Source organism: Myotis yumanensis, unplaced genomic scaffold (assembly GCF_028538775.1).
Source record: "Myotis yumanensis isolate MYYU_CA2020_CCGP unplaced genomic scaffold, mMyoYum1.0.hap1 SCAF_1, whole genome shotgun sequence".
NCBI lineage: Eukaryota > Metazoa > Chordata > Mammalia > Chiroptera > Vespertilionidae > Myotis > Myotis yumanensis.
The window spans coordinates 134,925,264-134,947,666 of NW_027223752.1; the positions used below are offsets into that span (position 1 = coordinate 134,925,264).

At 42.0% G+C, this 22,403-nt stretch overlaps 1 protein-coding gene across 2 annotated transcripts in view; it reads left to right on the forward strand.

The window, feature by feature from the left end:
• The window catches only part of FRMD4A (FERM domain containing 4A), a 363,981-nt gene that overhangs the window by 313,508 nt on the left and 28,070 nt on the right, over positions 1 to 22,403 (forward strand). For both annotated transcript variants that reach the window (XM_070432133.1, XM_070432141.1), the window contains exons 15-17: positions 16,194 to 16,327; positions 20,045 to 20,167; positions 22,008 to 22,236. In XM_070432133.1, coding sequence (XP_070288234.1) covers positions 16,194 to 16,327; positions 20,045 to 20,167; positions 22,008 to 22,236 — 486 coding nt within the window. The remainder of the gene's footprint in view (positions 1 to 16,193; positions 16,328 to 20,044; positions 20,168 to 22,007; positions 22,237 to 22,403) is intronic.

Sequence of the window (22,403 nt, forward strand, 5' to 3'; positions counted from 1 at the left end):
ATTACATTGAATCTATAGATTACTTTGGATAGTATGCACATTTTAATGATGTTAATTCTAGAAATCCATGAACATGATATATATTCTTCCGCTTGTTTATATCGTCCTCTCTCTTTTTTCAACATCCTGCAGTTTTCTGAGTACAGGTCTTTTAACTCTTTGATTATATGTATTCCTAAGTATCTTAGTGTTTTTTTGCAATGGTAAATGGCATTGTATTTTTGTTTTGTTTTGTTTTGTTTTAGTTTCTCTTTCTGAGAATTCATTATTAGTGTATAAAAATGCCATCAGTTTCTGGCTGTTAATTTTGTATCCTGCTACATTGCCAAATTCTTTTATTACACCTAGTAGCTTTTTGGTGAAGTCCTTAGAGTTTTCTATGTACAATATCATGTCATCTGCGAATAATGACAGTTTTACTTTCCTCTTTCCAATTTGGATGCCTTTTATGTTTTCTTCTTGTCTGAAAGCTGTGGCCAAGACTTCTTGTGTGATGTTGAATAAGAGTGGTGAAAGTGGACATCCCTGTCTTGTTCCTGTTCTTAGGGAAAACGGTTTTAGATTTTGCCCATTGAGTGTGATGTTGACTGTAGGTTTGTTATATATGGCTTTTATTATGATGAGATATGAGCCCTCTAGTCCCACTTTGCTGAGATTTTTTGTCAAAAATGGGTGTCCGATTTTGTCAAATGCTTTTCCTGCGTCTATTGTTATGATAATGTAATTTTTTTCTATCAATTTGTTTATGTAATAAATCACATTTATTGACTTGTGAATTTTGTACCAGCCTTCCATGCCAGAAATAAATCCCACTTGGCCATGGTGTATGATATTTTTAAAGTATTGCTGGATATGATTTGCTAATATTTTGTTGAGGATTTTAGCATCTATGTTCATCAGGGATATTGGCGTGTGATTCTCTTTCTTTGTATGTGTCTTTATCTGGTTTTGGAATTAGGATAATACTGACCTCATAAAAAGAACTTGCAAGTGTCCCCTCCTCTTTGATTTTTTGGAATAGTTTGAGGAAGATGGGTGTTGGTTCTTCTTTGAATTTTTGGTAAAAAAATTCCCTGTGAAGCTGTCTGGACAAGGGCTTTTGTTTTCTGGGAGTTTTTTTTTTTTTTTTTTTTTTTTTATTACTGCTTTAATTTCATCAGTTGTTATTGGTCTACACAGGTTTTCTGATTTTCCCTGATTCTGTTTTGGAAGATTGTATTTTTATAGGAATTTGTACATTGTCCACATTGCCAGCTTGTTGGCCTATAGTTAGTTGTTCATAGTATTTTCTTACAATCCTTTGTATTTCTGTGGTATCAGTTTTTCCTTTCTTTTTGTTTTTTGATGACTTTGTCTAAAGGTTCATCAGTCCTCTTTATTTTTTTCTAAGAACCAGCACTTGGTTTCATTGATCTTTTGTGTGTGTTTTTTTGTTTTGTGTTTTTATTTTTTAGGCTCTATGACATTTATTTTTGCTCTAATATTTATTATTTCCTTCCGTCTACTTACTCAGGGTTTTTCTTATAGCTTTCTTTCTAAATCTTTAAGTGTAGGGTTAGACAGTTTATTAAATTTTTTTCTTGTTTTTTGAAATAGGCTTGTAGTACTATGAAATTACCTCTCAGGACCGCTTTTGCTGTGTCATATAGATTTGGGGTTGTTTTGTGTTCACTTAAGCTGTTTCCAAATCTTAGCTATGGTAAATTATGCTGCTATGAACATAGGGGTGCATATATCCTTTCTGATTGGTGATACTGGTTTCTTGGGCTATATTCCTAGAAGTGGGATTGCTGGGTCAAATTGGAGTTCAATTTTTAATTTTTTGAGGAAACTTCATATTATTTTCCATAGTGGCTGCACCAGTCTGCATTCCCACCAACAGTGCACGAGGGTTCCTTTTTCTCCACATCCTCGCCAGGACTTGTCCTTTGTTGTTTAGTTGATGATAGCCATTCTGATAGGTATGAGATGGTACCTTATGGCCATTTTGATTTTCATCCCTCAGATGATTAGTGACTTTGAGCATGTTTTCATATGTCTCTGGGCCTTCATTAGGTCCTCTTTTGAAAAGTATCTATTTAGGTCCTTTGCCCATTTTTTGATTGGATTGTTTATCTTCCTTTTGTTAACTTGTATGAGTTCCCTGTAAATTTTGGAGATTAAACCCTTATTGGATATAACATTGGCGAATATGTTTCCCATGCTTTCTTGTTGTTTTGTTGATGGTTTCTTTTGCTGTGCAGAAGCTTTTTATTTTGATGTAGTCCCATTTGTTTATTTTCTCCTCAGTTTTCATTGTCTTAGGAGCTGTATTGGTGAAGTATTGCTATGACATATGTTTGCTATTTGCTGCCTATGGATTCTTCTAAGATTTTTATGGTTTCCAGTCTTATGTTTAAGTCCTTTATCCATTTTGAGTTTATTTTTGTGTATGGTGTAAGTTGGTAGTCTAGTTTCATTTTTTTTGCATGTATCTATCCAATTTTTCCAAAACCATTTATTGAAGAGATTGTCTTGACTCCATTATATGCTCTTGCCTCCTTTGTCACATAGTACTAGAAGTGCTAGCCATAGCAATCAGACAAGAAGAAGTAATAAAAGGTATCCAAATTGGAAAAGAAGAAATAAAACTGTCATTATTTGAAGATGACATGATATTGTACATAGAAAACCCTAAACACTCCATCAAAAAACTACTAGACTTAATAAATGAATTTGACAATATAGCAGCATACAAAATTAACATCCAGAAATCTATGGATTTTTTATATACCAATAATGAACTCACAGAAAGAGAAACTAAAAAAAATCCCATTTACCATTGCACCAAAAAAATTAAGATACCTAGGAAAAAACTTAACCAAGGATGTAAAAGACCTGTACTTGGAAAATTACAGGACATCGAAAAAAGAGATAGAGTAAGACATAAACAAATGGAAGAATATACCATGTTCATGGATTGGTAGAATCAACATCATTAAAATGTGTATACTACCCAAAGAAATCTATAGATTCAATGCAATCCCCATTAAGATACCAACAGCATATTTCACAGACCTAGAAGAAACTCTCCAAAAATTCATCTATAATAATAAAAGTGTAATAATAAAAGCTAATTAGACTGGACAGCTGAACGACCTTCTGGACATCCGTCGGATTACCTTCCTGACAAAGCTGTGGTGGCAGGGGCCAAGGCAGAGGCAGTTAGGGGCACAGGCAGGCAGGCAAGTGATTAGGGGCGATCAGGCAAGCAGGCATGTGAACAGTTAGGGGCAATCAGGCAGGCAAACAGAGTGGTTAGGGGCAATCAGGCAGGCAGACAGGTGAGTGGTTAGGAGCCAGTGGTCTGGATTTCGAGAGGGATGTCTGACTGCTGGTTTAGGCTCTATCTTGCAGGGATGGGCCCTAAACAGGCAATCAGACATCCCCCAAGGGGACCCGATTGAAAGAGAGTGCAGACCGGGCTGAGGGATCCACCCCCCACTCCTGTGCATGAATTTCATGCACCAAGCCTCTAGAATGGAATAAGAAAAGACCCCAAATAGCCACAGTAATCCTGAGAAAGTAGAACAAAAGTGGAGGGATCATAATACCAAATATCAATTTATATTACAAAACCACTGTTCTCAAAACTGTGTGAGTCTTTTGTTCTGGGTTGGGTGTCTTGTAGACAACATATATTTGTGTCATATTTTCTTATCCATTCTGCTACCTGTGTTTTTTGATGGGATCATTTAATCCATTTACATTTAACATTATTATGGATAGGTACTTATTTATTGCCATTTTAATTCTGTATGCCTATGGTTGTTGCCCCCCCCCCCCCCCATTTCTTTTTATTATTACAGCAATCTCTTTAGCATTTCTTGAAGTGCTAGTTTGGTGATGATAGCCTTGTTTTGTCTTGGAAATTCTTTATTTCATCATCTATTTTGAATGAAAGTCTTGCTGGATATAATGGTCTTGGTTTCAGATCCTTGCTTTTCATTACTTTGAATATTTCATGCCATTCCCTTCTGGCCTGTAGAATTTCTTATGTTAAATCAGCTGACTGCCTTATGTGAGCTCCTTTGTAGGCAACAAAGTGCTTTTCTTTTGCTGCCTTTCAAAGTCTCTCTTTGTCTTTAATTTTTAGCATTTTAATTATGATATGTCTGAGCATGGGCCTGTTTGGGTTCTTTTTGCTTGGGACTCTGTGCCTTCTGAACTTTTTTGACATTTTCCTTCACCCAGTTAAGGAAGTTTTCTGTCATTATTTCTTCAAATAAGTTCTCTAACTTTTGCTCACTTTCTTCAACTTCTGGTACTCCTATGATTCAAATATTGTTATGTTTCATGTTGTTCCTTGGCTCCCTTAAGCTGTCATCCACTTTTATTTTATTTCTTTCTTTATTTTTTTTTATTGTCTAAAGTTTTACATATGTCTCATTTTCCCCCAATTGACCTCCCTCCCCCCACCCCCACCGAGCCATTCCCACTCCAGGCAAGCCCCCACCACCCCAGTGTCTGTGTCCATTGGTTATGCTAATATGCATGCATACAAGTCCTTTGGTTGCTCTCTAACCGCCCCCCCCCCCCGCTTTCCCTACCATTTGTCTTTGGATCTATTCTTGTTCATCAAATTATGTTTATCATTATATCCCACATATGAATGAGATCATGTGATATTTATCTTTCTTCAACTGGCTTATTTCACTTAGCATAATGCCCTCCAGTTCCATCCATGCTGTTGAAAATGGTAAAAGTTCCTTCTTTTTTATAGCGGCATAGTATTTCATTGTGTAGATGTACTACAGTTTTTTAATCCACTGATCTGCTGATGGGCACTTAGGCTTTTTCCAAATCTTAGCTATGGTAACTTGTGCTGCTATGAACGTAAGTGTGCATATATCCTTTCTGATTGGTGTTTCTGGTTTCTTGGGATATAGTCCTAGAAGTGGGATTACTGGGTCAAATGGGAGTTCCATTTTTAACTTTTTGAGGAAACTCCATACTGTCTTCCACAGTGGCTACACCAGTCTGCATTCCCACCAGCAGTGAAGGGTTCCTTTTTCTCCACATCCTCTCCAGCACTTGTCATTTGTTGATTTCTTGATGTCCTCCTCTTTTTTAATTGTTTTTTTTCTTTTTGGTTCTCTGATTGAGTGATTTTTTTCTACCCTTCTTCTAAATCACTGAATCTGATCCTCAGCTTTCTCTAATCTGCTTTGTATTCCTTCCAGTGTTTTCTTTATTAGTGTTATGTCATTCTTCATTTCCTTGTCATTTTTCATAATTCCTATATTTTTTCTCATGCTGTTGAGCATCCTTATGATCATTATTCTGGATTCTATATCTGATACTTTTCTTATCTCCATTTCACTTACCTCTTCTTCTGGAGAATTCTCTTGTTCTTCCATTTGAGGCTTTTTTTTTTTTAATCTCCCCATTTTGGCTGTCTGTTTATATTTGTTTCTATGTATTAGGTAGATCTGCTATGACTACCAGTCTTTTTGGAGGGACTCTGTGGTCAGACGCTATTTGTGACTGGCCCTGTGTACCCTCTTTGGAGCTATCAGCAATCCACAGCTTGTGACTTTCTCTGCTGTGGCTCGATATCTTTGAAGAGGACCAAGATGTACACTGTCTTCTTTTCCTAGCCCAGGTTCTAGAAGCAGGTCAAGCAAAGACACAAGGTATCAAGAGATCCGCTTCTGCTTGCATGCTGATTGCTCTTCATAGTCTCTGGGAGAATCCAAGATGGCGGCATAGGTAAACACTGGAGATTGCTGCCTCGCACAACCACTTCAAAAATACAACTAAAAGACGGAACGGACATCATCCATAGTCTCTCAGTGAGCCTCAGACTGTCAACCACAGCAAGGAGTAAACTCCACAGGGTAGGGCCAGAGGTTTTCCAACAGGGTGGAGCAATTTACTCCCCCCTCACCACCCACCCTCCCAGGCAAAAACTGCCTGGATGATAAAGGTCTGCCTTGGAAAGATGTCCTCTGCAGCATGGGGAATGTCTCAGCACAGGAAACTGGTGGCTGCCTTCAGAGCTCTAACTCTAGAGCCCCCAACCACAGAATTCTCCTCACACAGCTCTAGGCCACTCTACCAACCCTCCAAGGTGAGTGGCTGCACAGGAAGTTTTGTGTGTTGGCCTTTTAAGAGGTCTGCATTTCCAGCATTTCTCCCTGACAGACAGCAACCCCACTGCTTTTTCACAACTAGATGTTATATGGGCACCTTTTCAGTTCTGGTGCTCAGGGCTTGGGAGCCCAGCTTGGGGTTTAGAACCTGGAGTTTTCAGTGGGCCCCCCCCCCCGCCCCTCCCCCCCCCTGCCCCCCACCAAAGCTGAAATATCCCTCTAGCACTTCAGTTGCTGCCTGTGGGAGCCAGGCCACTCCACACATGTCTCTGCACTTCCTACCAGTCTCTATGTGGGCTCCACTTTACATCCTTGGTTATAAGGGTTCTCTCCAGCTAGTCTTCATTTAATTATTCAGGTTGTTTTTTCTATCTTAACCTGCCACCATTTTGCAACTCTCTTCATCTGGTTTTGTAATGAAGATAATACTAGCCTCTTAAAATGAGCTTGTTAGTCTTTATGCCTCTTGAATTTTTTTGAAAACTTTGGGAAGTATTAGTTCTTCTTTGAAAATTTGGTAAAATTTACCTGTGAAGCCATCACGTCTAGGACTTTTTGTTGTTGTTGTTGGGGAGCTTTAAAAAGAAAAAGGCATTTTCTTTTTTAAAAATTCATCTGTATTGTTGAAAGTATTACAGATGTTCACTTTGGTTTTTGTTTCCATTGACCCCTCCTCCATCCCACATCCAGCCCTCCCATACCTTCACTACACCACTGTCTGTGTCCATGGGAAGGCAAGGGTGGGGAGGGGTGGGAGGAGATTAAACAGGGAACTTATATGCATATATGCATGGCTCGTGGACACAGGGAGTTTTTTTTTATTACATCTTTGATTTTACTCGTTGTAATCAGTCTGTTCAGAATATCTGTTTTGTTTTGTTTTTTTCTTATTTCCATTTTGGAAGATTGTATGTTTTTAGAAATTTATCCATTTCTTCCACCAGATTGCAATTTGTTGGCATGTAGTTATTCATGATATTTTATTATAATTTTTTTGTATTTCTGTTATGTTGTTAATTTTCCTCTTTTCATTTCTGATTTTATTTGTTTGGATTCTCTCTCTCTCTCTCTCTCTCTCTCTGGTTAAAGGTGTATCAATCTTGTTTATCTTTTAAAAGAAATAGCTCTTGGTTTTATTGATCTTTTGTATTTTTTTTCTTAACTCTATTTCATTTATTTTCACTCTGGTCTTTATTATTTCCTTCCTTCTATTCACTTTGGGAGTTGTTTGTTGTTCTTTTTCTCATTTCTTTAGGTGTAAGGTTAGATTATTTATTTGAGATTTTTCATGGTTGTTGTTTGTGAATGTATGGTAGGCCTGTAATGCTATGAATTTCCCTCTTAGGACTGCTTTCATTGTAGTCCATAAGTATGGGGTTGGCCTAATTTTTAACCCATTCATTGTTTATTGACATATTATGTAGCGTCCATCTGTTTGTGTGTTTTTCAGGGATTTCTTTAAGAAATTACTTTCTAGTTTTATACCATTCTTGTTGATATTATTTTAATTTTCTTAAATTTATATACTTGTTTTGTGTCATGTAGTCTATCCTAGAAAATGTTCCATGAGCACTTTAAAGGAATTTATATTTTGCTGTTTGGGGGTGAAATGCTCTGAATATATCAGTTAATTGCGTCAGGTCTAGTTTTCTTGGTTATTAGTCCTTGCTTTTCATCATTTTGAATATTTCAGGCTAATCACTTCTGACCTGAAATGTTTAGTTTTTTGTTTGTTTGTTTGTTTGTTTTTCTGTCTGTAAGATCTATCCATTGATGTTTAAGTGGTTTAAAATCCCCTTCTATGATTGTATTAGCATGAATCTCTCCCTTTATATCCATCAATATTTGCTTTATATACTAGCATTTATGTGTGGGTTTTTTAGTCCTCACCTGAGGACATGTTTTTATTGATTTTTAGAGAGAGAGAAAGGGGTAGAGAGAGACAAAGAAATAGTGATGTGAGAGAGAAACATCGATGAGATGCTTCCTGTACATGCTCTGACCAGAAATCAAACCCACAACCTTATTGGTATACTGGACAATGCTCCAACCAACTGAGCCTCCCACTCAGGGCTATTTATGTGCTTCTATGTTAGGTGCATCAGTGTTTACAAGGGTTATATCCTCTTGTTGATTTATCTCTTTATCATTATATAATGACCTTCTTTATGTCTTATTTTATATTAATCCTCAGCAAAAGATATTTTTTCCATAGATTTTTTTTTTAAGAGACAGTGGAAAGGAGAGATGGAGAGGGGGCAAAGAGAGAGAATAAGAGAGAGAACATCAATATGAAAGATTGGGTGCTTCCATCACACACCTTACCAGGACTGGGAATCTAACCTGCAACCCAGGTGTGTGCCCTTGACCAGGAATCGGACCTGTGACCCTACAGAGCATGGGCAGATGCTCTATCCACTGAGCCACACTGGCCAGGGCTTAAAGACTATTTTGTCTGATAAGAGTACTACCCAGCTTTTATTATATCCATTTGCATGAAATACCTTTTTCTGTTCCTTTACTTTCATTCTGTGTATATCTTTCATTTGGAATTGGGTCGTTTGATGACAGCATATATATGGATCTTTTTTTCTTATCCAATCAGTTACCCAATGACATTTGATTAGAATATTTAATCCATTTACATTTAAAATTATTCTTTATAAGTACATATTTATTCCCATTTTATTCTTTATAACTATTTAACTTTTTTCTTCTTCTTAAAGAATTTCCTTTAACATTTCTTGTAATACTGGGTTAGTGATAATAAACTCCTTTAGTTTTTTCTTGTCTGGGAAGCTTTTTATTTCTCCTTCAATTTTAAATTATAACCTTGCTGGGTAGAGGAATCTTGGTTATTGGTCCTTGCTTTTCATCATTTTGAACATTTCAGGCTAATCACTTCTGACCTGAAATGTTTCTATTGAGAAATCAGCTGACGGTCTTCTGGGAACTCCCTTATAGGTTACTTTCTCTTGCTACTTTTAAGATTCTCTCTTTGTCTTTAACCTTTGCCACTTTAATTATGTGTCTCAGTGTGGGGCTCTTTTGGCTCATCTTGTTTGGGACTCTCTGTGCTCCTTAGACTTGTCTGTTCCCTTCACCAGGTTAGAGAAGTTTTCAGTCATTATTTCTTTAAGTGTGTTCTCAATTTCTTGCTCTGTACCCTCTCCTTCTGATACCCCTATAATGTGAATATTATTACACTTGATATTGTTTCAGAAGTCCCTTAAACTGTTCTCATTTTTAATATAGTTTTTCTTTTTGCTGCTCTGATTGGATGTTTTCTGCTACCTTGTTTTACAAATCACTGATTATATCCTCTGCATCATCTAACCTACTGTTGATTCGCTCTGATGTATTCTTCATTTCTGACTGGTTCTTTTCTATGTCCTTTCTTATGTTTACTATCTTTTTGTTTAAGTTCTCAATGAATTCATCCATTCTTCCCCTAAATTTTTTGAACATCCTTATAATCATTGTTTTGAACTCTGTATCTGGTAGATTGATTCTTCCATTTCATTTAGTTCTTTCTCTGGGGATTTCTCCTGTTCCTTCATTTGGGGTGTGTTTCTTTTTCTGCCCACTTTGGATGCCTTTCTGTAAATGTTTCCACATATTAAGTAGATCTGCTATGCCTCCCAGTCTTGGTAGATGGTTTTATTTAGTAGGTATCTTGTGAAAGTTAGTGACACAGTCTCCCTGTTCACCCAAGCCAGTGATGGCGAACCTCTGACACGCGAACTCATTGTTTTGGTTGATTTTTCTTTGTTAAATGGCATTTAAATACATAAAATAAATATCAAAAATATAAGTCTTTGTTTTACTATGGTTGCAAATATCAAAAAAATTCTATATGTGACACGGCACCACAGTTAAGTTAGGGTTTTTCAAAATGCTGGCACACTGAGCTCAAAAGGTTCGCCATCACTGACCTAAGCCAAGTACATCAGGAATGTCCCTTTGTGGGTCATGTGAGAACTCCTGTGGTAGTTGAATCTTGACTGCAGTTGGCCATCCATGGGTGGCATTGACCCTTAGGCTGGCTGACTGTGGAAATCAATCCTGACCACAGTTTATGAGCTGCTGTGCAGGGGCTGATGCAACAAAGTGGAATTTGCCCCAGCAGGGTCCAGTGCCTTTTGAGCTCTTCCTTTTGATGTCCTGCTTGTTGGAGCTAATTGGTTGTGCTCTGATATGGTCTGAATCCAGCTACTGTGTTTATTGGTTCTGGGGCTTTTTGGAGGGACTCCAGTGCAGGTCAGTGTAAGGCATTGCCTTTTGCAGGCCCTGGGCTACCTGTTTGGAATTACAAAGTGATCCACAGTTTTGTTGCTGCCTCTGCTAGGTAGGTGTGGAAGGGGCCAAGCTACACACGAAGACAGGCTGACACCAGATCAGAGCCCAGGGACAGATCAGCAAAACGTCCAAGTCACCTTGATATCCGCCTCCACTTGCCAACTGCCTGTTAGGCTCAGTCATTGAAAGAGCCTCTGTCCATAGGCAAGTTGCATGAGTAGGTTTTCAGTGACACACAAGGTAGGTGTGAGTGGTGTTCACCAGATTCATACAGATTCCAACTCAGTGCTAGTGGTGGGTCTGAGGTCACTTAGCAAAAGTCTCAGGGTACGCCAAAATCGGGTGCCCACAGACTTTTGTGGTAGGTTGGAGTGTCAGGGAATTGTCAGGATGAGGCCAGCTAATTAAGATTTGGCAGTGTGAAGGGAGTGCTCTGCACAAGAACAACATCCCCTGTGGGGCCTGTTATGGAAAAATGGTTCCTGCCCTAGAGCCACACAACTCAGTCTTCCTGCGAATCTGCCTCGGCCTCCTTGTGAGCCTTCCAACAGAGTCTGCACCAAGGGCCCAGGCTGGCCAGAGCCAGCTTTCTCCAGCGCAGGTCATGAGCTCATTAGGATGGGACCACCAATATTCGAACATGGGGCTGGTGGATCTCCCATGGGGGACAGTCAGGGCCTATAATGTGTGGGACGTGGGTTGGGTATGGCCCCCACTCCAGAGCCACAGAAGTCAATCTCTGACATCCCTGAGTTCTCTCTCAAGAGTCCTCGAAAAAAGTCTACACCATGGGCTCTGCAGCAGCTGACTCCTCCCTCAGGGTATGAGCTCTGCGGGTTGGGTGACAGGGAATTGGGAGGGTGGGTTTAGTGCATTCCTTCAGGCTGAAGCAGTATGGAGGTGCGTGCTCAACCAAGGAAAGATAGCAACTGTGGAAAGTATAGGAAGGGACTGAGCACGGGGACCCAGCCCTAGCCTTTCAGCTCTCACCCTGGAGCCACACAACCCAGTCTGTACTTATACAGCTCTGGTTCACTTTGTTCTGCTCTTGCTGGCCCTTTAAGGAGGAATCTGGGTTTCTAGAAGACTGCTGTTTCTCTTTGGGGGATAGAATCCCCACTGATTTTCTCAGCCAGATATTATGTGGACTTCTCTTCCTGGCTGGTGCTCTGGGCTGGGGAGCCTGGAGCGGGATGGAGATTCCATGCTCCTCAGGAGGGATTCTGGCAGCTGAGATATCTGTCCATGTTCTCAACCACCACACTTGGGTTTGAGGCCAGTCCTTTTCCTGTCTCTTCCCTTCCTACAAGTAACGATGTGTCTTCTTCTGTAAAACCTTGGTTATAAAACTTTTCTTTAGGCCCTAGCGAGATAGCTCAGTTGCTTAGAGTGCCGTCCTGATATGCCAAGGATATGGGTTTGATCCCCAGTCAGGGCACATACAAGAAAAAAACCAATTCTACATAAATATGTGAGACAACAAATCAATCAATCTCTCTCTCTCTCTCTCTCTCTCTCTCTCTCTCCCCCTCCATCCATCCCTCCGTCCCTCCCTTCTTTTTTCTTTCTAAAATAAAAAATAATTAGTGTAGTTATTGCCATTTCATTCATTGTTTTCTGATTATTTTATTTCTTCTCTGTTCCTTTCTTATTCAGTTACTCTTCAGTTGGTTATTCAGGTTGATTGTTCTATAATTTAGTTATAATTCCAATTTGGACCTGGGAGGAGGTGGGTGTAACTTCTGCCTACTCCACTGCCGTCTTTTTTAACCACTTGATGTGATTTCGGTATTCTTAAATTTAATGAGACTTGTCTTGTGGCATAATATGGGGTCTATCTGGAAAATGTTCCATGTGCTTTTTAAAAGTGTATATTCTGCTGCTTTGGGCTTAAATGTCCTAAAAATATCAAATTGTCCAATGTGTCACTTAAGGCCACTGTTTCCTTTTTATTTTCTGTCTGAATGATCTATGCATTTATGTTGAAGGGGTGTTACAGTTCTGTGAGGGAAAAAGATCCCTGCCACACAACTCAATCTCTCCCAGAGTCTTCCCATATTATGACTGTATTACTGCTGATTTCTCCCTTTATGTTTGTTGATATTTGCTTTATATATTTAGGCGTTCCTATGTTAGATGTGTAGATGTTTACAAGGGTTAAATCCTCTTGTTGTAATGATACCTTTATCATTATGAAATGTCCTTCTTTGTCTGTTATTACAGCTCTTGTTTTAAAGTCTATTTTGTCTGAGATAAGTATTACTACCCCAGCTTTATTTTTTCAGTTTGCACAAAATATCTTTTTCTGTTCCTTTACTTTTAATCTCTGTGTGTTTTTCAGTATGCAGTGGCTCTCTTATAGGCAGCGTATGTGCAGGTCTTATTTTTTTATCCATTCAGCTACCCTGTGTCTTTTCACAGAAGCATTTAATCCATATACACTTAAAGTAATTATTGGTAGGTGTGTAGTTATTGCCATTTTATTCATTGTTTTCTGATTATTTTATTTCTTCTCTGTTCCTTTCTTATTCTCTTGCTCTCTTCTCTTGGATGTTGATGACTTTCTATAGTGTTTTGTTTGTTTTCTTTTCTCTTGTATATCTCTCTTGTGGATTTCTGATTTGTGGTTACCATGTGCTTCATATGTACCAAGCTATGTTTACAGCAGTCTATTGTAAATTGATGGTCACCTATGTAGTAGGTGTCCTGTGAGGCCGAGTGGCACAATTTTCCTGTGCACCTGAACTAGGTGCTCCAGGAGTGTCCCTTGTGTGGTCTCCTGTTGTAGTTGAACTTTGATTCCTGTTGGCACATCAGTCAGTGGTATTGACCCTCAGGTGGAGCTGACCCCACAGATTGGGAGTTGCTTTAGCAGGGCTCTGGTGCCACCTGAATCGGCCCTTTGAGTGTGTTTGTGAAGCTGGTGGAGGGGTGCTTTGCTGTGTTCTGCAGCTAGCCACTAGGTATATTGCTCTGGAGTCTCTTGGGAGAGGCTCCAGTGCAGGCCTACATTAGCCAACATTTGTGGCCGGTTTAGGGCCACCTGGTGGGAGCTACAAAGTTATCTGCAGTTGATTGCTTCTTGTGTTGGACTTGGAGGCACTTGGGAGTGACTATGCTGTGAACCAAGGCCAGCTGACACTATTGTTTGGATTGGGACCCTTTGGTAGACACCACAATATGAGCTGAGGCCAGCTGCCACTTACTTGAAGTTATGTTCCAGGCCTACGTTGGCCGTAGCTTATGCCAGGCTTGGGGCTGCTTAGGAAGAGGTACAGGGCACACTGAGACCAGCTGCTTCTTGTTTGGGGTTTGTGAATCTTTGAGAGATTTTAAGAAAGTCTTTAGTGTGAGCCAAGGTAGGCTGCTCCTCTGGGAAATCTGCTGGAAGCCACTGGGACCGGGTGTGTGAATTGGGTGGCGTCCCAGGGAATCACCAGGGTGGGGCAAACAGTGTTCTCCAGGTTACTGAAGAGCTCAGATTTGGTGCCCACCTGTACCAGTTGGCTGGATTGGGAGAGGTCTCAAAGGAGCAGTGGTGCCTGCCAGCATTTCAGTCTCCATAACTCCAAAACCTGCCTCCATCCTCACCCTGAAGCTAGTCAATTCAGTTCCTCCCTGTACGTCAGTTGCTTTTTGAAATGCTGCCACTGCACTGGAGCCCAGAGTGAGTGAGTTTATGAACAAGTTGAGTCTGTGCTCTGGCTCTTTAGGAGGACACTTGGGTCTACAGCAGCCCTCCATCTCACCTGGATCCAATTCCTGCTGCTTTTCACAGACAGATGTTGTGAGGACACCTCTTCCCAGCACTGGTGCCTGGGAGTAGGGAGCCTGGGGCCACTCACTCCTCAGAGAGGACCTCTGCAGCCGATGTCCCTCTCGATTCCTAATCGCCACGAGTGGGTGTGGGACCTGCCTGTTCTGTGTTTCCACCCCTTTTACCAATCTCTTTGTGGCTTCTTCTATATATGTTTAGTTATAGGACTTCGATTCAGCTAGTCTTCAGGTGGTTCTTCATGTAGGTTCTGAATTTTGTTTTAATTTTGATGTGGTTGTGGGAGGAGGCGAACACAGCATTTCCATCATCTATCTTGACTGGAAGCCCTCTGAGATGTCTTCTTTACCATTGGGAGAAACTGACCAATTGACTAGGAATTCTGATTAGATTATTCTCATATCTGTTATTCACTGAATTGTTCAAAAATGCTTTACATGGAAATACAGTTGCTAACCCCCCCCTTTCCCAAAAGTCCTGCTCGAATTTTTATTGGTATTGCAATGATTCTGTTAATTCCTGAAGTACTGACATCTTTATGGTGTCAAGCTTCGAATCCACAACTACCTACGTCTCTCTATTATTTCAGGTCTGTAATTTATTTTTCGGCAAAAAATTTTCATTGTCGAGATCTTGCATATTTTTCATTAGATTCCTCCCTAGGTGTTCGATGTTGTTTGATTCTGTTGCAACTGGCGTCATGTGAGGCCTTTGAAGGCACACTCAGCATTACCTGCCCGTGTCTAACACTCTGCCCACCCTGGGCATGAGAAGCAAAGTAATACTCAGCCTTTCCTTTTCCAGGAGCCAGTGCACCTTGCCTACCCCAGCAAAGTGAAAGGGTATAATAGCTTCACTGCAGGAAATTTCAGAATCCAAACATTGCAGCCAAGAAAGTGTGCTTTCTTCTAACCTACATCTCTCCGGTTGGCATTTCAGCTTATTTTCCTCTAGTTTGGTTCACAGTGTGCCTTCCACAAAGATTTCATATCTATCAGTCTGCTATTTGAATCATCATTCAGCTAGTTCTGCCACATTGTAAAACTATGTGTAGCTCTTATTAAGAGGGGATTTGCTCATGATATAGTATTAAGTTAAAAAACACAATAAAAATCTAATTTTATTTTTTAAATGTATGGTTTAGATAAACAGGTTAAAAGAAAATGTATGACAGTGGTTATCTTTAGGTGCTTAGCTTCTGGACTATTTTGATACATGTCTGCATTTCCAAAACGTTAATGTTAAACATGCATTTTCTTTGTACTGAGCAAAAATAATTATATATATATATATATATATATACACACACACACACACATACATACACACACACACACACACACACACACACACTAGTATATATATATGTCAGCATCTGTTTTGTTAATCCTTACCTGAGGATATTTTTTCCATTGAATTTTTAGAGTGGGGGAGAGCGAGAGAAACACTGATTGGTTGCCTCCAGCATGTGCCCTGACTGAGGCAGTGACCCTGTGAAACCCGGTACCTGCCCTCAACGGAGATTCAAACCTGGGACCCTTTGATGCACAGGCCAATGCTCTAACCACTGAGCAATTTCATCCAAGGCAAACCATCAGCATTTTTGAATGGAAAAAAAAAATTAAACTATGTATTAAAATTACTGGCTTGAATTTTACTTTCCCCTTCATTGTACAAAGTCTATTAAACATCACTAGTGAAGTTAAAACAGGTATCTGACATATCTTAAGATAATCAAGAAAGTGAAACTTCTTTTCCAGACGTGTAAATTTTCCTGCCAGTGCCCCTGGTCAGCTGTAAAGTCCACTACTTGCTGAGAATTCTCTCCTCACACTTGGAACCTTACAACACCTGTTTTATTTCACACTTTCTTGATTCCTGGGGCAAATTCCAGGTCCACAGTGTAGGCTCCAGTTAAATTTCTTAGTGATCCAGATGTATGTCCCCCGCTGAGCTGGCCTAGTAACCCCACTGTTTATTGACAGGTTCTCAGGAATCGGATAGCTCTCAGTCCGCCAAGAAAGACATGCTGGCTGCCTTGAAGTCCCGGCAGGAAGCGCTGGAGGAAACGCTGCGCCAGCGGCTGGAGGAGCTCAAGAAACTCTGCCTCCGAGAAGCCGTAAGCAGTTACTGTTGCTGCCTGGGGAAGTCTGTATTGTCTGAGCCCTCATCCCCTTCACAGACTTACAGAGGGGAGTGGGTCACAAAGAGATCATAGGAGGCAAACAAGAGCTTCTGACACAGAAACGTTGGAAATAGCCAACCCCTGTCATGTGCCCCATCAGAAACAGAAGTGGTGACGTTCCTGGGACACCAGGGTACCAGTGCAAGCTGATTCTCAAGTGGGACCTCACTAGAGACCAGTTATGGTAGCACCTGTAAATAATAATGTTTGCACGGTGCCACTTAGTTTATAAAGCATTTTCTCATATGTTATTACCTCCTTGACTGGAGTGGTTTGCCACCATTTTCTAAGACTTTGTGTCTGAGTTGATTGCTGTGGCTTTTGTTCTCTTGAGGCTGTTTCAGATACTATATCTTTGGAAATCATGCTGAAAAGAATCACTGGGAAGCAATAAAGAAACAGGATTTCACTTGATATATAATTCCCTTTAAAACTCATCTGATGTGACACTCTTTTTTTAAAAAAAAAAATGAAGTCTTAGCCTAGTGATATCTTTAAGTTTTATGCATAGCAACATTCCTCAAGCTCCTGTCTGCACTGGTCTCAGGTTTCATTGGGACTCAGAGGCTGTGACAGGCCACTGTTGTATTTATTTGAATGTCCACTTCCACCTTCTTTTGTATATTCTGCAGTTCTCTGTTAGCATGTTTGATGAATTGAACTTTTAATGCCATACACCTTACTGTGCATGTGTGTGTGCATGGACATGCGTATGCATGTGCTTGCACCTGCACAGGATAGGGCGGGAGCTCTCCAGGGAGCCATTGTAGTTCATATAATGTTACACAGAGCGATACTGGTGAACACTTGAAAATCGGAAGTGTAAAGAGGCTCCCAGACTGTATTCCCCTGCCCTCAGTAATAGTGCCTTGCCCCAGGCCAAATAAACCAGAGGCTTAGAATGAAATCACATTACATTTCCACTTGGCTTAATTAGGTACTGGATTGATTGAAACCGGAGCCAACTCAAACCAGACCCACATTAGCACAAACCCACTGCAAATCTTAGGAAAGCACATGCCCGGAGGGAGGGAGGGGTCCCCAGCAAGCTTTTCCTTGATGTCCCAAGACTCCCAGGGAAAGGTGCGGCTCTTTGGTGATGACCAGCATGTCCTCCTCTGGTTTGCAGCAGCCACCAGCATTTGTATAAAGAATATGCTTAAAAAATTTAAAAAGTATGGCTTTGGGCGTCTGCATTTAATAATTTGTAAAGACTTGTTTTGTTTTTAATAGAGACAATGTCCCTAAACCCAGCAGGGAGTCAGCATCAGAAAATTGGAGAAACATGTCAGGGCAGAGTTAGCATGTGTTAAAGAAGGTCTCACTGTGTCTCTTAAAACTAAAAGCAATTATCAGGAAAACAAAGCTTTCACTTCTTACAATGTTGACAGCAGAAAACAGCTTGAGCAGAAGGGATACCCTCTCTGGCCCCGGGCAGATTGCTTTGTGACGTCTCCCGTTTTGGTCTCTGGACGCCTCTGTAATCTTGGGCAGAAGAGCCTCTGTCTGTGCCACACACCGTGTCCCTCCGCTCAGGATGTCGGGGAGCAGTTTGTCCCCTGGGGAGCTAGCGGGGCAGCCAGAATGGGGTGGAGCAGACGCATTTGGCAGAAATACCAATACGAGAATTTAAGAGGAACCAAGCCACGCCCCACAACAGTGTGTGAAATCCTCCTTCCTCATGTGGCTCTGGCTACATGTGAAATCGGATTAAATGTGGAGAATCGAGGCCTTGAGTCAAAGACCGTCAAGCAGATGGTGGAAAATCAGTAGTCTCGTTTTTTAAAACATAGTATTTTGTTTTAAAACCACAGATACTTTAAACTTGCCATGTTAACCACTTTCCCCTCCTTTTATAAGTTTCAGGTGAAAAAAGAAAGTCCTAACAATATAGAATTCTCAGTGTGCATGTTGTTTATAAACCAACTTTGAGAGAATCAGATAAACATGTCACAGAATAAACACATAGGACTTTGGCAACATTTGAACCACAATAAAAAAGGAAAGAAACAGAAAGGAAGATTGCAGAGCCTTCCATGCTCAGACAATTTGCCTTTGTCCTCTAGAATGCTTACACGGGACAAAAAGGCCTAGGGCTCATTCTCAGGTGCAGAGCATGGAAGGGGCACTGCCCAGGTGTGCTGGTGCACTCCAGGTGCATTCACATGCACGCACCATTGCACATGCCATACGCACACCCCACTGCACACACCACACCCCAGTGAGCACACACACACACACACACACACACACACACACAGAGAACGGTGGGAGGAGAAGCCAGACCACTCCTCCTCTTAGAACAGCGGTTCTCAACCTGTGGGTCTCGACCCCTTTGGAGGTCGAATGACCCTTTCACAGAGGTCGCCTAAGACCATCGGAAAACACATATATAATTACATATTGTTTTTGTGATTAATCACTATGCTTTAATTATGTTCAATTTGTAACAATGAAATTGGGGGTCACCACAACATGAGGAACTGTATTAAAGGGTCGCGGCATTAGGAAGGTTGAGAACTACTGTCTTAGAAGGTAGATCAGCATCTGGAATCTGCTGGTCCAGGCTTCCCACCTGTGGGACACTAGCACTGGGCCACCTGACACCATAGCTTTTCGTGATGATGCTGAACTGTGAGCTCTTCCTTGAGTCTGTGCAGCACAGGTATTGATTTGGGGCTAGAAACCAGGGCTGGGCTTTGCCGCCTGTGCCATTGGCAGCTCACAGTGGCTCTCCCAGGACTTTCTTTCCCTGGAAGGGACTCCTCACAACTGATACCTTGGCTCCACCACATGGATTAGCTGCTGATTCAGATTTGATATTTATTTAGCCCAGACATAGTCCCTCATATGGAGCCCAATTCTAATCTGGACTCATTCCACTGACCTAGTGTTTGCAGGGTCATTGTCACTATGGCCATGTGTCAACTAAGCTCACTGTCATTGTACTCACAACAATTAGATTTTCAGGCCCCAAAATATACACTCAACAGATCTGTTTTAATAGATGTGCCAAAATTATGGGTTTATTTTCAGTTTGTACTGAAACTCTTATTTGTGTACATTTAATATCTTTTAAGCTCAGCCTGTTCCCTGAGTGTGGGCCTGAGTGGAATAATTATTATATTTAGTTTCTAATTTGTCATATGCATTTTTCTGGGATTTTCCATATAGACACCACTCTTCCTAAGAAAGACTATGTGGAAGACACTTTAATCTCAGCTATCAGTGAGGGAGGATGGGGTGCAGGGGGCACCGCACGGGAGCCAGAAAGATCAGAGATGTGTGTGGCCCCGCCTGGCACACAGTGGGCATGCAGGAAACACTTGGGAAACTAACAAATGAATGAAATGCAAGGTTTATGATGAAATCTAAAGCAACTTTGTTTATGTGACAGTTACTTTCAGAAGAACTTTTCAAAGGGCATCTGTTCTGTAAAAAAGGATTGCTCTCATCCATTTTTAGAGAAATGAAATCACATTTCAAAAACTCTTATTAACGCTTATTTAGGCATTTTGCTTAAAGGTACTATTTTGAATGTGTGCATTGCTGAAGAGTGTGTTGTGTGTGTGTGTGTGTGTGTGTGTGTGTGGTGGAAATAAGCATCTGCCCCCTGATTCCACCTCTCCTCCTGCTGTTGCACATTTGCAGGAGCTGACGGGTAAACTGCCTATTGAATATCCTCTGGACCCAGGGGAGGAACCACCCATTGTTCGAAGAAGAATTGGGACGGCCTTCAAGCTGGACGAACAGAAAATCCTGCCCAAGGGAGAGGTGCGCCCTTCTTCCTAGTGTTGGGTTCTCTCACATCACCCTCGTTTTCTGTTTGCTGGGGCTCCCAGGTTTTCTGTAACAGCTGCAGCATTCCGCACAGTGCCAGCTGCCCTGTCCCCTTCCAGCTCAGTATTTCCCTTCACCTCTGGTTACATTCACAGGTTGGTCAGTATGTGGCTCCCAGGGTAGGACGGGCTAGTTGAGTGTTCCTAAGCATTTTGCTTTTAGTGTGTGTTGTTTATCTGACAGGATAGGCCTGTCGCAAGCTGTGAGGTTAATCTTGGGAGGACATTCTAATAATGCCCATTGCGTGTCTTTTTAATGGCCTCCCATCCCTGGTTACTAAGAGCCCTAGCCCACTGGTTAGCATGCGGGTAAAGTCACCGGAACATGGTGTCCTAGAGCGGGTAGAAGGGGGGGGCAGTCTGCTGAGATCTGCACCAGGAGGTCCTGGGGGCAGGGGGCTGGTGAATTGGGGGCAGGGCTGCACCAAATGCTTCACCCAAATCTGAATCTTCACCTGGAAGTTTCCTGTTCAGTACAGTGAGGTGCATTGCAGAGTCCTTATTTCTTTGGGCCAGATCCAGGGTTAAGTGAGCTACTATATGGAGGAAGTTTAACTTGCATCTTCACACCGGCTTGATGAGCAATAAACATGAGTAGCTTGCGGTGGAGAAGGGGACGTTATAGGACAGGTGCAGCCTGTGGAAGAGGCAGAATTATATCAGGTCAGAACTGAGGCAAGGGTGGGTGGGATTTAGAAGACCATCTGGTCAAGTATATCTCAAATCTACTGTCATCAGAATTACCTGGGGAACTTGCTCTCCCCTGTGCTGGGCAGATACCAAGAACTCAACTTTTATGAGGAGACCTCACCTTAGTGAGTGCCCCGCCCACAGCCCCATTGTCCTTCCCACAGTCCCATCTCACCGCACCTTCTCACCAGCTGCTTCTTCACACTTGTCAGCAAAATATGCCTTTAGTTCCTGGAGAATTCCATGTGCATCCCCGTCTTCCTCACCTGTCCCTGAATATTTTGGTCAGAAATTACCTCAAAGGAAGGAACGCAGAATTAGCTGGCAGGCTGCAGAGTTGCTCTCTGAAGAACAAACTCCCTTTTCTCTTGGAAATGCACTTGCACCCTCCCCCTCCCACTCCCTCACAGCAGGCGGCCATCTGTACAGACTGGGCTGCCAGCATGTGCTGGGCTCAGTTTAAGTAGTGAGACTATCCTGGGTGTACACAAAGCCATGGAGCAGTGTTTGAACCAGGGCTGTCAGCACAGCTGGCTGGTGGAGTCCCACTCACAGCTCACTCCACCTTTGTCCCTGCTGACTCATTTCTAGTCTCCAGCACAGAGGGCTCAAAATCTGAGAGACAGAGGGGTGGGGGAGAGGTGGGGGAGAGGGGCACAGTGGAGCTCCCATCAGCAGGCCCACAGAGCAGGACAGAAAGCTGCTCTGAAAATAGTGTTGCATACTGTGCCCATTCAAACCGAACGGGTCTGAATTTCCATGAAGGCTTGGTCTTCCTGAACCATGTGGAGACCATGGAATGAAGCCAGGAGGCCCCAGGCCCTTAGCATTGGGACTCCTTGCTTCTCAGTGATGCTCCCATGTGCAGACAACCTTGTCTCCGGAGTGGGATAAGGGCCACGGTCTCAAAAGTGTGTGTGCCCAAGGCACCGGCTGCCAGAGATTTTAGGAGCAGGATCACTGCATTAGGCAGTGGGACTGCTGGGTGCCTAGTGCCGTGGTCCCCAGGAGTAAGGAAGACTGGCTTGCCTTGGGGGACGGGGGCGGAAATGACAGAGGTGAAACCCTGGCTCTCCCTCCCACAGGAAGCTGAGCTGGAACGCCTGGAACGAGAGTTTGCCATTCAATCCCAGATTACGGAGGCTGCCCGCCGCCTCGCCAGCGACCCCAATGTCAGCAAAAAACTGAAGAAACAAAGGAAAACCTCTTATCTGAATGCCCTGAAAAAGCTGCAGGAGATTGAGAATGCCATCAACGAGAACCGCATCAAGTCTGGGAAGAAACCCACCCAGAGGGCCTCGCTCATCATTGATGGTCAGTGCTGAGCCCTCCCCACAGCAGGCTGCCCCCACTGCACCGGGAGTGGGCACCAGGCCTGAGAGTGGGCCAGAGCCCAGCTCCTGGGATGCCCTAAACAATTTACTTAACCAGTGAGGGCTATTCTGTTAGGAATGCTGACATAGTGCATTTTGACATCATCT